Source organism: Heterocephalus glaber, unplaced genomic scaffold (assembly GCF_053883595.1).
Source record: "Heterocephalus glaber isolate CG9 unplaced genomic scaffold, H.glaber_assembly_v1.0 deba00000546, whole genome shotgun sequence".
Lineage (NCBI taxonomy): Eukaryota > Metazoa > Chordata > Mammalia > Rodentia > Bathyergidae > Heterocephalus > Heterocephalus glaber.
In genome coordinates, this window is record NW_028258147.1 from 23,810,497 (window position 1) to 23,827,143 (window position 16,647).

Here is a 16,647-nt window from a genome sequence, read left to right on the forward strand (position 1 = left end):
TTCACGCATTTTATTCTTTTTTTTTTAGTGTCAGTAGGTATTTTTATATATCTCTGTGGCATTTTCTTTGGATATGCTACATTATGGTTCTCAAAGTAAATAATATACTTGGAATAAAATAAACCCAACACTGTACGCTGTGAGTAACTAGTTAATAGGAATCTGTGATACTGTTGTTCACATGGGTTTTAAGTGTATTTCAATTTATAGTATATGCTCTTCCTAGTTTTGTAAGTGTATTTTAAAATTCTTACTCAGTATTAGTGTGTAAAAAATAATGCAGAAGTTTTTTTGAACTCAGTCTCATTCTTCCTGCGGTATTGACATCAACAATTCTGTGCCTTGGATGTTAAGATCTGTAAACTAACTTCTTTCTTTTGTGAACAAAATAATTGAGAAAATTCACCCAAAAGTAAGCCAGGAAAATTAAAATACACATTTAAAGCCTGGAATGTAACTAATGTTTTCATTAAATTAATGAAAATGCAAAGTTTTTCTTAAATCAAACATATGTAAATAAATGCACACACAGAGGCACACACATTCAGTGTGATATACCTTGTATCCAATGAGAAACATCAGAATAACAATTATCTTTTCCAATGAATTCTAGATTTAGACTATCTCATCAATATTTTATATGTCAAATGGTAATGTTAAAATCAGTTTTTCAGAAAGATATTGTCATAGTCAAAATTGTGAAAAATCTTTAGAAAAATAGGCGTTCAATGATATCTGTACTTGGGAAAATTTAGCTTCCAAAACTACAGAATAAAAATATATTCCCTGGACCCATTAGGAAGTATATTCTTATTCTTCACAAAGTTGGAAAACAACTTTTGGTGCATAATTTTATAAGAAAGATAACAGCATTATTAAAATTTTGTTAAGTTTTTCTTTAATTTTTAAGGCATTTACACATTTTCAGTAAAATACTTTATATGTAGTTGAAAATTATTTCTGAAAATGGGATTTTTAAATTGTTTAGAAGTCAAAGAATATTCTAGTAAGAAATAATGTTGACACCTATGATAGTCTCTAATCTCTCCAAGTGATATCAAATGTGGATATTTAGTTACCAAAAAAAGTAATAATATTGAAACAAGTAATAGAAAAATTAGAAATTGATTACATTGTGAGTTTTAATTATAATTTAACATATATCTATATTTTAAATTAATAAAATATGTTACTGAATTCATCTCATATATGATAAGTCAAGTCCTAGATAATCAACGATATGCTGAAGTGGCACCTTTGGTCTTTATCAATTTGACTGTAAGATTGGCATCTATCTATTGAACCAAAATTTAATTGGAACTATTTTCTTCATTTGGCTTCTGATTTTATTCATTTATTTGGTATTATTGAGCTTAATTGTATGGCTTACCATTGTTACAGAAGGCAGAAAAGACCTCTTCTCAAGGGGCCATGGAGAGAGACTAACATGACAAAGTATCTGGCAATTACTCCATCAGCTCATTACAATTGTGTGTGATGTGAGAAGTATGCAGGGTGTTCTGATGGGGGACTAAAGAGAACTCTCTCTGATATGATAGCAATGAACCATGGGTCATTTTCCAGGTAACTGGGATTCACTTTTATTTTATTTTATTTTACTTTATTTTTTTCGGTAGCAGGGATTGAACTCAGGACCTTGCACTTGGGAGGTAGGCGCGGTGCTACTGAACTAAATCCATGGCCCTCACATTTATTTTAGAAGAAACTTCAAGGCCTGGAGTTATGCTAAAAATTTATAAGTTTGGCATCTTCAGCAGTCCATTTTTTGTCTAGGATAATTTTTAAATGTAAGAATTAGCTAGTATTTTATAGTTCAGTTTTCTAATTAAGTTTTTTTAAGAAAGAATATCTGGGGTATGAGTGTTTTCCTTGCACAGCAATAACACACAGACTTGAAGTCAATTCACATTTGTATTTTCAGATTTCTGTAAGAAAATATTAATTTTATTAATTAATTTAAGCACACTCAATTATAATAGAGTAACCTTCCTAAACATGTACGATTTAAGTATTTTTCAGTGCATGTTTGCCATAAAAATCTTCTGTCATTATTTTGAGCATAAAAGACTAACTTCTAGTAGCTTGTATTAGTCACTTTGTCTTCACTTCAATAAAATATCTCACAACCACAACTCAAAAGAGAAGAGCTTTATTTTGGCTCACATTTTCAGAGGGCTCAGTCTATACATGGTCAGGTTGCTCATGGCAGACACATAATGGTGGAAGAGCATAGTAGAGCAAAACTGCACAACCCCCAGCAGCCAGGAAGTAGAGAGAGAAGGGAGAGTAGGAGACAAGAATACACTTTCCTAGGTCATAGCCCCAGTGACACACTTCTTCCCATGAGGCCCCATGCTTAGCAGCACTTTCAGCTATGAACTTATCAAACAATTGATCTGTGGCCCCATGATTCAACAAACTTCCAGAAATCCCTCCTCTGAACATCTGAGAGCTTGGGGAGACATTTTAGATCTAAATGATGACATAGCTCCTGTCTGATTAAATCAGTCTCATTGCATAATTTCAACAATGAAAAACAATAATATATTAAATTTTTCTTAATTGCATTTGGGATTTAGACTCTGAGTTAATACAAGACAGATATATATTTTCAAATTCAAATGTCATGATAGGTACTTTGCTCCTAACTTGAGAGTTTAATTTAAATACATTTTTGTATGCTGTGTTCAGGGTGAAAAATTAGGATCATTAATTTGTTCAAAAACAGGAGGGAAAGGAAATAAATATAGATGATGTATGGAATTAATTATTAGCTTTTACAGAAATTAATAGATTTATTTTATTGAGAAGCATCTTAAGTTTTGTGATTTCAAAATTGAACACTTAGCAATTCTCTAAGAAAGAATTACTAGCTTTTTGAATATATGTATATTTCTCTTTGACATAAAAATGATATTAAAATATCATCAGTTATATATTGACAGATGCAACAAACCCACTGGCTTTTATAGGCTCATAAAGCATTTATATCAACACTCTAGAAAGACTGTTCCCCTAAATGTATTGTAAATCCCTTGTACTGTATTTATTTACATATGAACTTCATAATACAATAATGTGAGTATGCCAAATATCCTGTACTTACTTTCAAAGACAAAATTATTAGTTAATATAATATTTACAATAATTCTGTTTTCTATCTACAATTTGATTATACTATTTGTAAGGAACATAACATAATCAAAATTTAAATGTCCTTCTTGTTAAACAAACATTTAAGTTAAACATTTTTCATTTTAAGTTTGTGTAGACTAACACTTTTTTGTACAGAAGAAAATGTTTATACCTCAAGTTCTAAAATCTAGGCTATATCATGAGTCTAAACAAATTGATCCAAAATCTAGAATGATTCTGTTGTTTATTCAAGATGTGAACTTGGCAAATCAGCTCTCCTTCTCTGTCTCCTATTTTTCTCATCAGTAAATGACCATTGATTTAATCTAGTAGTTTTCACTGTTTAGCAGAAAAAGCTTCTTGGAGCCAAAATTTTATGAATATTATTATTCATAAATAATATCCTTAGTAATAAATATCCTTATTATAAATATATAATATGAATATCCTTATTAATAAAAACAAATAGTAAAAATAGAGCTATAAGAATAGAATCAGTAACGAGGGAGGAGGGGAGCAGTACACTTCGTAAGGAAGAAGAGAACCCCAGAATGTACCACCTTTCCTTCATGACCTGTTGAGGACAGTCTGGCATATCAAATTCCTCAAATCCATGGAACATGCTTAGAAAATCATGTAGTTATATGATCTTCAAGTTTCTTCACAATTCTAAAATATAATTCTCAATTTGTTAAAGCATTGAAAATTATATCATCTACTTAGAAAAAGAAATAATATAGGAAATATAAGTTCTCTATATTCTAAAAAGAGTTCCATGGTCAAAAGCCATTGATTTAAATATCATACTAAAACCATTGACTTAAATATTCCATAAAATAGCACTATAATATGAAATGGTTCAAATTTAGGAAATGAATACACTGAGTAAGCAAACCCCAAATAGCTTCTTTTTTTTTTTGTATTAAATTCTTTTATTGGTACATTGTAGGTATACAACACATTTACATTTCTCATTGGGAATTGTACCTTTACATAATGCATCTTGGTTCTTATTTTTTCCCCATTCCTAGCCCTCCCTTCACCCCCTCCATCCTTCCCGATTTACAAAGACTTTATTTCCATTTTTTCCATTTCTCAGCATTTTTCCTTTCCCTTCTTTCCTTTCCCTTGCCCCTCCCACTACCCCTACCCCTTTGGACCTTTTATTCCTATTTTGCATTATCGATTATTCATTCTAATCATTGGTACATTTGAGGTATACAATATAATGACATTCATCATTGGAAATTTGCACCTTTATATAGTCTCTCTTGGTTCTTATTTTTCACCCATGCCCAGCCCTCCCTTCAACTCCTCCAGTCCTCCCTATTTACAAAGATTTTGTTCCTATTTTTCCATTTTCTCATATTAATCCCATTCCCTTCTATCCTTTCCCCTAGCCCTCCCACTCCTTCCCCTTTGCCCCTTTTCTTCCTATTTCACATTACCTATTATACATTTAGTCCTTATTTACACTTTCAGTTTCTCACACCAGAGAAACTATTCGGTATTTATACATGTGTGTCCTATTTATTTCACTTAAGAGTATTGCCTCAATGTGCATCCACTTACCCAAATAGCTTCTTAACAAAATGTTCACAAAAACTCTTTTAGTTGAATTTAAATTCCTTAGCTGTCGCTATGCTTCACTGGGGAAAATGAGAAAAATTAATTTTTTGGTAAATTTAAAGCAGAATATGCTTAAATGAAGATTTTCAATTCTCAGCTTTAGTCACTAGAAAGTCAACACTTTAGCCACTCAGCACACACAATATACAGCTATTAGATCTTTGCCATCATAGGTTATGGAACAATAAAAAATGAGGCAGAGGAGTGAGCACATGTTCCTCTCAACAGTTGATTGCTCAGGAAAAGGTCTAGGAGAAGTAGCCCTTCAGAAGGGGCTGTTTTCTTTGGCAGTTAAGAAAATGGATTTGATGAGTGTGAGGCAGGAGTAACAAGTTTTCACTGTGACTAATTTCCTCTGTCCTTTATGAACAAGGATTTCTGACTCTGTAAAACACAGGAAAAAAATAAAAGCAAACTTTTAGTAATCCCCAAAGGATCCAAAGTGAAATGGCCCCAGCAGTTACTGTATATAGACACTGTGACACAGTTCTCCTTTTGTAAAAATACTTAGTGAAGATCATTACTTTCTGACAGTCTCTTACAGAGACCTATTTTATAGCACTTCAGGGAAGCTCATTACTAGGTCTTGGGATGCCTTTCAGGAAGGTGAAGTCGCCTGCCATTTCCCCTCGGTAGCTCTTGTTAACTCTTGTGTTGTTCACAGGTCCGTGGGGCCGGTGCATGGGAGAGGAGTGTGGCCCGGGAGGCATCCAGACCAGGGCTGTGTGGTGTGCGCACGTGGAGGGCTGGACCACGCTGCACACCAACTGCAAGCAGGTCGGGAGGCCTAATAACCAGCAGAATTGTTTCAAAGTGTGCGACTGGCACAAAGAGTTGTACGACTGGAGACTCGGGCCCTGGAATCAGTGCCAGCCGGTGATTTCGAAAAGCCTGGAGAAACCCCTGGAGTGCACGAAGGGGGAAGAAGGCATTCAGGTGAGAGAGATCGCGTGCATCCAGAAAGACAAAGACCTTCCGGCCGAGGACAACATCTGCGAGTACTTTGAGCCCAAGCCTTTCCTGGAGCAAGCTTGCCTCATTCCTTGCCAGCAGGACTGCATCGTGTCGGAGTTTTCCCCGTGGTCCGAGTGCTCCAAGACCTGCGGCAGCGGGCTCCAGCACCGCACACGGCACGTGGTGGCTCCGCCCCAGTTTGGAGGCTCCGGATGCCCCAACCTGACGGAGTTCCAGGTGTGCCAGTCCGGGCCGTGCGAGGCCGAGGAGAGCATGTACAGCCTCCAGGTGGCGCCCTGGAGCACGTGCTCCATGCCCCACCTGCGAACAGCCAGACAAACCAGGAGGCGGGGCAAGAATAAAGAGCGGGAAAAGGAAAGAGGCAAAGGAGTCAAGGACCCAGAGGCCCGGGAACTTATCAAGAAAAAAAGAAATAGAAACAGGCAGAACAGACAGGAGAATAAATACTGGGACATCCAGATTGGATATCAGACCAGGGAGGTTATGTGTACTAACAAGACAGGAAAAGTTGCTGATTTGAGGTAAGGTTTATTTTCACTAACAAGTGTCCATCAGTTTAGACCATGCATACTTAAGACACTACTATACTAACTGTCTTGAACCTAGGAAATGCTTTCACACTGAGCTACAGCCCCTTTGTTATATATTTTATTTTGAGACAAGATCTCCCTAAGTTACTAAGATGCCCAGACTTCTCTCAAAATTGTGCTCCTCCTCCCTCACCATCCCGGACTGCTGGGATTGCAAAACTACACCACCACCCCTAGCTCAAGCGGGCCTTGGAAGGGTGGGAGTCTCAGTGTGTTGTATTAATTATTTTATGAACAACAGTATTTAATACTAAATTAAATTAAATATTAAAACCTAGTACAACATATCCTCAAATTTAAGGCTTTTTGAGTTTTGTGGGATTCTCGATGTTTCTATTTTGTACACATTTCTTGAGTTAATTTAAATATTTCAAAGTCTAATGCATGAACAATTCTGCATGAGAAGATACTGCTCTGTTAGATCAGTGGTGCTGTTTCTCCCTATGACAGAAAACAAAAACAAAAAACATTAAGTAGAGGCAGAAGTATTGGGATTTTGAATTCAGATACTTAGTGAGTAAATAGAATAAAGCACACTTGTAATCTCTCCAATTTTATAGCATTTTCAGAATTACCTTATTAATAAAATCTGCTCTAAACAACCTAGGGAGCTATACCTAAGAATAATTTTCTTGCACATTTTATATAGTGGAATAACTCTCTCTAGAGAAGAAGAGGGGAACCAGCAGACACTAAGGTAAGCAGAGGGTATTTAATCACAAGTGGCCTAGTATAGAACACATAATTAATTGGCTGCATTTCCTATGTGGAAATTATTTAACAAATTATCTTTGAGTACATAATGACTGCATTATGAAAGACTACCTCATGTATGATTTATTTGTTGTGAAAATAATATTCATTGAGGATTATCCAAAGGATATGATGTTCTTTGGACATTCTAAATTTTGCTCTTGAATAAGCCAGGCCATCTGGGAGTGGCTTATCTGGATCATTTGCATAATTGTCTTTTCTGAAATATTTATGAAGTTATGATCTGGATTGAACTGAAGAAATTATAGGATCATTACTCAGAATTTTATATCATATTTATTGTAGAAATGACATTGAAAGTGTCATCTACTTTATCATGCAGTCTGTTCTCTTCATTAAAAGCATAAGATAAATTTCACTGAAGTTTCAACCCATATGCTTCTGGTGAACAGCTGGATTGTTTTCCTTATGGCCTCTGGAAATCTTGTAATATCACATTTTTCTGTTTACTTTGGCTGTTGAGAACCTGACTAGGTACATTGTTTACTGACACAACCCTCAAGCTTTATCTTTTTTTCTCACCCTCACTATTCCTTCTTTCTTGTCTAGTGATTTTGCTATGTATGAATTTTGCAATATAGTCAAAAACCTCTTTGAAATAGGATACAGTTTAAATAAATTAGTAAACAAAAATAAACAAACGATTCGTCTAAGACAATAGCTTCCTGTCATAATGGCATTGTTCTGGTTTCTATTTTTAGGATATTGGCTACTCCTTCCCTTCTTTGTACTCATACAATTGTCTTTAATTTCAGCTGGACAGTAATTTGCTCTTTCTCCATTCCAGTGTTGCCATCCCAACTTTCCTGTTGGATTGTTTTTCTGTCTTCATCTTCTAGGTTTCCTACAACTCCTTAAATGAGTGTGCGTGCGTGCGTGTGTGTATGTGTGATTGTGTGTCACATATATCCTCAATTAAATCCTTATTCTTTTCTAATTATCTTTACTTTGGTTATTTCCTGACCTTTTTTTTTTTTTGAAGTATTGCAGTTTTATTAGTTACTTGGCTCCCACCAAGTAAGTAAATGAGCCTGCAAGGCAAGTTGCCTTGTCACCTGTTGTCACTGGCTTAGAATGTGGGAGACATTTAATTTCATGTTGATTACTCAGTTAAAAGTGTGATTAGGATGGTACTTACCTCTGCATAGAATCTAATATTTTCATCCAGTTGTTTGAATTAGGAAACATATTTAAAAACATGGAAATTCTTTGTCAGGTTATAGCCCATTGAAAATACCATGTTTAACTAATCCAGTAAAATGATAGTTACAAATACATTCTGATTTACTAAGATATAGATTAGGCTTTATGTTAAATGATTAAATTTGATTATTAATATTTCTCTTTGATATGAATTATCATGTGTATAATTGAGAAGGTTAAGGTCCTAGTGAAGAAATGACAAAAAAAATGCTTATTTTGACTATATCTTACTCACACATTACATTATGATATTAGTGAAACTAATAGAATCAATAGAATTAGCAAAGTACAGGGCCACGAATCAAGGATTTAATGATCAAATTTAAATTTTTCATCATGTAGGAAGATAAAAGTTGTTAAATAAAGGCAAAAATATCCTTTTACTGTAACTGAATGAATTTAGCTGGGTAAACCTGAGAATCTTTGAGCAACTGTTCGTAGACAAATAAAGAGTTTAAGAATTGTTGCTAACATGTCCAAATTAAAGATGGTAGATCCGTCCTGATTTTCACTTTCAAGCAGACAGAAATCAATAAACATGAAAAACCTGAATGAAAGGCAATTCTTTTATGAAAGCAGGAAACAGTCACAGTCCCAAACCACAGTTGATGGCAGACATTTTTCAATGTAAAATTAGACCTGACTGAGGGAGGAAGTCAGGAGGGATATTGTGTCTTGTTAGCTTTTATGTCATTTATGAGCAGAGCCTGATCTTTCTGAGGGGCCAAGGCAATGCCACCTCCTTAGATGACACATTGCGGATCAGTGGAAAGGACTAGGGAAACATTCTTGATTTCTCTTTAAACCAAAATGGGAGACTAGGCAGAACTGAGCTAGGAAGCCCACTATGTCTTTATTGATAACTGAAAACTATGAGCTTGACAGTCTGAAGGAGTGAAGTTTTGACAATCAATAGAAAGGACTTCTGTATCTCACCCCACAGAAGGAGCATACCATGAATCAGTGACTTCTAGCCTGGTTAGTAAATACAGACTTACCTAGGCCAAGAGTTGACGTGAAAGTTCAGCACACATTTCTTTAGAAAACCTGAGGTATTAAAGAAATATAGTTTTCTGAACTCAAAACAGGAGATAATAAAATAGAATGAGTTTTAAAATGACATAGCAAAGCTCAAAAGATAAATTAAGAACTATAAAACAAGAACAGAAATGAAAATCATATAGGCAGCAACAAAAAGTGGAAACATATTCGATGGTAACAAAAGTCAGTGACATAGAAAAACACTTTGAGAATGATAAGTACACTAATTATTTAACTAGATAATAGATAGGAAACAAATGAAGAAGATTACTACTTGAAATTCCAAAGTTCCTGAAGATAGGGCCAGAAGAATAAAAATGGAAAAAATTACAAAGAAAAGACTTTCCTGAAATTAAGGAACTCTTTGCCCACAGACTGAATTTGCACAAGGCTACAATTCTGCTAGAAGAAATTGAAATAACGACTGATGGAAAAACTGATATAAATCCATTTTTTAATTTAGACAAGTAGACAAAGAAGCATCAAAGTGTGAGCTCACACAATGATCAATTGTGAAATATTAGAAGCATTTCCTTTAAACTAGAAAAAATAATACAAGACAGAACATTATATCCAATTTAGCTAACATTGTTATGTGAGTTCTAGTTAATATAGTTTAAAAGAAAAAAATGAAAATATGGAAATAGTTCAATTTTTTTCACATATTATAGTTGTGTACTGGAAAACTCAAGAGAATCAATTGACAATATATTATAAATAAAACAGGTCAATAAAATATGTGAATATAAAAATAACACCCAAAATCCAATAAATTCCACAGACACAAACAACAATTAAAATTATAATGAAAACAAAAGGTTAAAATATCTAATTTACAATAGTATGTAAATAATCCTTTTTTTTTTCAGTACTGGAGATTGAACTCAGGACCTTATGCTTCCCAGGTAAAAGCAGTACCACTGAGCTATGTCCCTGGCCCCAGTAACCCTAATTATATAAGTTTTGTACTTGATGCCAGACTTGGGAAAGTGCCAAAGTTCATGTGTGCTACTGAAGAATAATTACCATATATGCCAATTGCCTTCACACTGTGACTGTAAAATTTACAAATGAAAATAAACATATAAGACAGGCCAGGAAAATACTGAAAAATAAAAATAAGAAAGACTAATTTCATAAGATAATTATATTATAGTAATAGCAATAATAATGGCAATTATTTTATGCTGGTGAATGAGTAGATCAAACAGAATAGGGGCTAGAGAAAATATTCCCAAACTCTAAAATATGTGTTCTTTGATGAAGAAACATTTCTCTTTTTGGGGAAAAGATACAGCTTAATGAATTTGTTTGAGAAATTTAAAGTTAAACTTTTTTTGTTTAAACATTAAAATTTGTTTAAACTTTAAAACTTTAAGAACATTCTGTTTTCCTCATTTTTCCTTGTAGTTTTGTGAATATCTCCCACTTGACTTATTTGTTCGTTTCTCTTGCTTGAGTTGGCATGACAGCAAGTTTCCTAGGAAAACTGGCACTTCCTGGAGCAGTCTGGATGCTGATTGGGGCAGTGACCTTGCATTTTCTTGGCAGCGAAAGTGACTTCACCCATTGTTTTTGTTTCTTTGCTTGAATTCCACTAGCTTGACCTTAGTAGAGCTGAGTTCCCTCTGACTTAAATATTTAAAAATAAGTTTTAAATCAGAGGAAATATCTTCAAAAGGAAAGAAAAAATCCCATAGGATAAGGAAATAAATCATTAAGCATTATTTGTATAACCTAATTACGAATATACTTACTCTCTTAGAGTTTGCTAACTACATTAGTAATTTCATGTGTTATATCTTATTTGCTTCTTAAAATTGTTGTTCATCTACTGAGACTTATTTTAGATATCTACTTAAAATTTTACCAGACTGTTCTTTATTTCTCTAAATTTGCATCATTTTAATATGTGATTATCTATCTTTTTCCCTAGTATTTATTTGAAAGATGCTTTCTTCTCTATTTAGTACAAATATGATACAAGGCTTTCAAAGGATGTGATCATAGAAAAGTTATTTGTGTAGCATTTATGAGGATAGCAGTTGAATTGGAAATGAGTAAAATAACTGTGCTATGATTGATACAAGAAGCCTTTGTATTGCAAAGATCTCAGAATGTTGACACGAGCATGTACAGTGATGTGTACTGGAATGAAGAAAGCAAGTTTTTGATAAAGAAAAATCAGTCATATTTACCAAAAGTTGAGATTACATTTGGTCAGTGGCAGTGAACCTATGGTATGCATGTTATTTGTTTTTCTTTTAAGACAAAAAAATTAATGTATAAGTTGTGTTTTCTAAACAAAAACATCAATACTCAGGTTTAATTGCAGTGGTGACACTTTGCAATAAATAAGTAGGTTTTGGGGGGCAGTTTGGGCACTCGTATCTAAAAGGTTCACTATCACAGCTCTAAGTTTTCTCTTTGCTTTTACAAAATGTGATAAAGCTTTCAAAAAGCTGATAATAGCTATAAGCCAGACCCCAAAGTGAACTATATAATGATGTGAATACAGGTATATACCTTTGATGGATGGTTGAGTGGAGATAGACACTGAAATAGAGATGTATATCCTAATTTAAGAATATTAAATACAAATCTGTCAGAAATTATTTTCAATGATATAAAATTTTAATACATTTGGATGTCATCCAATATATTATATGCTGATACATTTTGAATTTCCTAAATGTTTTCCAGCACTTTTACCAAACACACGGTTCTCTGGTAGGTTGTAATCTATCAAAGATCTTATATAGTGAAATTAAATAAGAAACAAATGGCCAGATCATGGTACATACTTTAGATTTCTGGCTCTACATAAAGTCTTGTTTCTGTGCATGATGTCTCTAATTCTGCTTATGAATAATAAGAAAAAATAACAAATAGTATTAATTTAAATTCATGTAACTCCAGGTAGACCCAGATATTTTGTATCTTTCATGGGTTATATACTGTAGAGTTTCTAGTTGGTAAAAATAAGTACTTGATGAAGGAATAAATCCAAAATCTTGTCTGTATTATCTGGAGTATTTTCATACAGTGATATACAATTCAATTTATGCTGTGTGATATAGTGGGAAGACTAACCATTCTAAGTCAAATTGGATTAAAACAAAAAACATCTCAGAAGTAGAAGGAAGAGGTTACCCGTAGAGAGCAAAGATTTTCATGTAAGTTAAAGAAGCAGAGGGCAAAGAGCAGTAAACAGTTTAAAAAAGATGCCTGATGACTTTGAGAGTAAGGCAGAGATAGCTGATCTTCTTTTCCAGTAGCTAGGGAAAATTGTTTTTGAACAGGCATAGTATGAAAAATGGTTTGGTGCTCAAATTTTAGAATTTGGGCAGCTAGTATTGAGATCACAAATTGAGTAAGGAAGACCAGGATCAAGCAGTCAACAATAGAGGGATTTAGGATCAATAGATGGTACAGGATCAATTCAAGAGGAAATTCCAGTTTTGCAATTTCCACTTAACAGTTTCATCATATCTTATAATTCCTGCCTGGTACCAGCCTCCAACTTCAGCAATTCTGACAAATAAATGACAAATTGCTAGTATGATTGGAATAGGTCTGAAAGTACCAGAAACAGAAAGACACAAAGTTGTCTATCCTATTGGGGTACTCTATTAATTCACCTCTCAAATAATATATAGACTTTAAATTGGCCATTCATCTTCTACACCTGTGATTATTCAATAAACGTTAATAAGCATCTACCTGTATTTAAATGAATGTTCAGAAAAATAACTTTGGTACAGAATCTCTTAACTGTTCCTAGTCTTATGGATGCTTAGTGACAGGATGTTTTTGCTTGAATTTTCATTTCTTAGGGTAGTGAACCTGAACATTCTGTCATTTACATGTGACACTTTGCATTTCCTCTTCTATATCTCTCTATTTCTGCTTATCTATCACTACTGTGTGTATATATGTATATATGTGTGTGTATATTTATATTACTGCTTTTATAAGTACTAGCCTTGATAATTTTCTGCCTTATAATTTATGTACTTTCTGAATCTAGCAATATTTATGTAGTTAGATAAATCACTGTGGGGTGAAAGGAACACATATAAATCATGAATTAGTTTTTCTTGAGCCTTGTTTTCTGAGGAAATATTTAGCCCTTTACCTCTGCCTTTCTTCTCTTCTCTATCTAAAGCCTTTTTAAAAATACCATAGTATTTAATTTTGGAGACATTCTTTACTCAGGTAAAACCTAACTGGGCTTTTATTTTGCTTCTCTGTGGTTATTGGTCATTTACTCTAACAAGATAATTTATATGATTCTATTCATGATAGTAATATCTGGCTCTTCACTAAACTAATAGAAAGTAACATTGAATATGTGGAGTTTTGTGTATAATAAAAAAGATAAGGCAAAGAAAGTAAGATAAACTAAATCTATAATTAAAAATAAGAATATGAAAATTATGATTGTAGTGTAAATCGTAAAGACATTATTTTAAAAGAGATATGATAGTATCAATCATAGGAAGCTTTAAAATATTCTTACTGGAGTCCTAGGCTAGAGCCAAGATGATAGAGGTCCCAGCAAACCAGATTTAGCCACTTGCTGCCTTGAGAATCCAGAGAGACAGAGAGAGAGAGAGAGAGAGAGAGAGAGAGAGAGAGAGAGAGAAATGGTGTGAAGAAAGAGAGAGAAATTTACACAGATGGCCGTCCTGGGATAAAGCAAGGAGTGACAACTTAAGCCCTGTCTTCAAGGTTCTGAAGAGAACTTCAGGATTACTTAGGGGAAGGACAGAAGCATGGGGCAAGAATCATAGATAGTAAAGCAGTCTTGGCCTAGCCTGTGCTGTGAGATCATCATTTCCAGCCTGGTTCTGTGGGGTCCTACTGAGTCTAGTGAAAATTTTATGGCTTGAGGGAGCAATTTGCCTCTCATCATGTAATGACTAAGCCTATTTGAAAGGGCAAACTCTGTTCTCAGCACGTAGTAATTGCTCTCACTTTGGGGAAATCCTTGGTTCACACATGGGATGATCTGCCTGCAACAGTTACCCCTTTCCTGAAGTCTTGAAAAATAATTTAGTTACACTTATCTCGTTGTCTCCAAGCTTTAAGAGGGAAGAGAGGTTTAGATAAATTAAAGACTAATCAGCCTTGTAATCAGCGGTGTTTAGACAGACATTTCTTCAGTGATTAAATGTCTGTGGGCAGAGTTGAACAGGAACCTGACCCAAAGGTTAAGAGAGCGAAGGAGAAAGCAGCAGGTCCAAGTGAAGAGTCAGCACACATAGCAAAGCCAGTCTTTAAATCACTAGTACAATATCTTGGCAGGAAGAAAGGAAATGGTATATGTGAGCTAAATGAAATAAAGAAAAGGACTGAAATGAGTGGAATAGAAACTAATTTAAATTGAATTTGTCATAATTTGGATAATGCAGTTTAAAATGAAACTCATAATGGATCATTTCTTGTAGCGTTAACCTTTACAACTGTCAGTCAGACTAGGAAGCCCCATGAAATCGTCAGGAATGATGCATATGCTTTGCTATGTCAGCTTACTTTTAGATTCACAAATCTGATTTCTGAAACTGTTTGCTCTGGAACAACCAAACCCATTTGAAAAGAAAACATTTCCCGATGTTATTTGCGAAGTTTCCAGGTAAGAGCACACTGGTGACATAACAAAGCCTTACTTTACCTCTTACTTTCATTGTGAAGCTGACAGTAAGAAGCCCAGAGACAGAGGCAAGGGCTCTGAGAGTGAATTGAGAGTGGGGTGGTGCCCTGTGTTGCTGTTTAGGACAGAGCTGAATGGTTCAAAGTGGACCCTTTCTTTTTCTCCCTCTCTCTCTCTTTCTCTCTCTCTCCCTCCCTCCCTCCCTCCCTCCCTCCCTCCCTCTCTCTCTCTCTCTCTCTCTCTCTCTCTCTCTCTCTCTCTCTCTCTCTCTCTCCTTTTGGCGTGCTGTGGAGATTTACTGAGTGGTTGTAGAAAAGTACAGAAAAGGTGTGGATCTATCATCTTGGAACCAAATGAGTCGCCACAGTTGTGCCAGATCCATTTGTCTTTGATAATTAGCACATGTTTTATATCATTCGGGTTTAATCTCCTGGATTCCTTGGATTACCTCAGCTGAGTCTTCAAGTGGATGCTTTTACTTTCAAATTTAGGTAAAATATGTAAATCACTCAAAATTTAACTTTGAAATTTAGATATTTATCCCTTGATATAGAGCCAAAGATCTTAGGTAAATGACTAATCAGTATCTATTGGCACAATCATTATTATAAAATTACATTGAAATTTCTATCTAAAAACTTGAAAATTCAATATACTTTACTAACAAATGTTTTTTCTTATTTCCTGATTACAATTTTTTTGTCTTTGTGCTCTTTGCATTAAATACAAATAGTGTGTATTGTAATTATAACAAAGTATTTATTATTTGTAAACCATGGAAATAGATTTACTTTTTTGCTTATAAAGTGTGACGTTATTTTTTAAAATTAATTTTATTGGTACATTTAAGGCATACAGTATAATGAGATTCATCATTGAAAATTTGCACCTTTACATAGTCAATCTTATTTTTTATTTAGTTCTTATTTTTTCCCAATTCCCCTGCCCTCACTTCAACTCCCCACCCCTCCCTATTTACAAAGACTTTGTTTCCATTTTTTCATTTTCTCATATTAATTCCATTCCCTTCTTTCTTTTCCCCTACTTTTCCAACTTCCCCTTCCCCTTTGCCCCTTTTCTTAGTATTTCACATTATCTATTATACTTTTTAGTCCTTATTTACACTTTTAGTTTCTAACACCAGAGAAACCATTCAGTATCTACCCATTTGTGTCCTATTTATTTCACTTAAGAGTATCACCTCAATGTGCATCCATTTAGCTATAAATGTCTTTAGTTTCTCATTCTTTACAGCTGAGTAATACTCCATTTTATTAAAAAAAAAAAAACCCACATTTTCTTTATCCCGTCTCCAGTTAATGGACAATTGGGTTGCTTCCAAGTTTTACTTATCATAAATTGTGCTGCTATGAACATGGGTGCACATATATCACTGTGGTATGATTCTTTTAATTCTTTGGGGAAAATACTCAGCAGGGGAATAGCTGGGTCAAATGGGACTTCCAGTGCTAGTTCTTTGAGGTATCTTCATACTGATTTCCACAGCGGTTGCACCAGTCTACACTCCCACCAGCAGTGGACTAGGGTTCCTCTTTCCCCACAGCCCTGCCAGCATTTGTTATTGGTTGATTTCATGATAGCAGCCATTCTTTCTGGAGTGAA

The 16,647-nt window shown here is 34.4% G+C and overlaps 1 protein-coding gene across 1 annotated transcript in view; it reads left to right on the forward strand.

Moving 5' to 3' along the window:
- The window catches only part of Thsd7a (thrombospondin type 1 domain containing 7A), a 423,447-nt gene that overhangs the window by 167,960 nt on the left and 238,840 nt on the right, over positions 1 to 16,647 (forward strand). Inside the window, exon 2 of the mRNA XM_087204666.1 lies at positions 5,450 to 6,281. Within this exon, the coding sequence (XP_087060792.1) occupies positions 5,450 to 6,281 (832 nt within the window). The remainder of the gene's footprint in view (positions 1 to 5,449; positions 6,282 to 16,647) is intronic.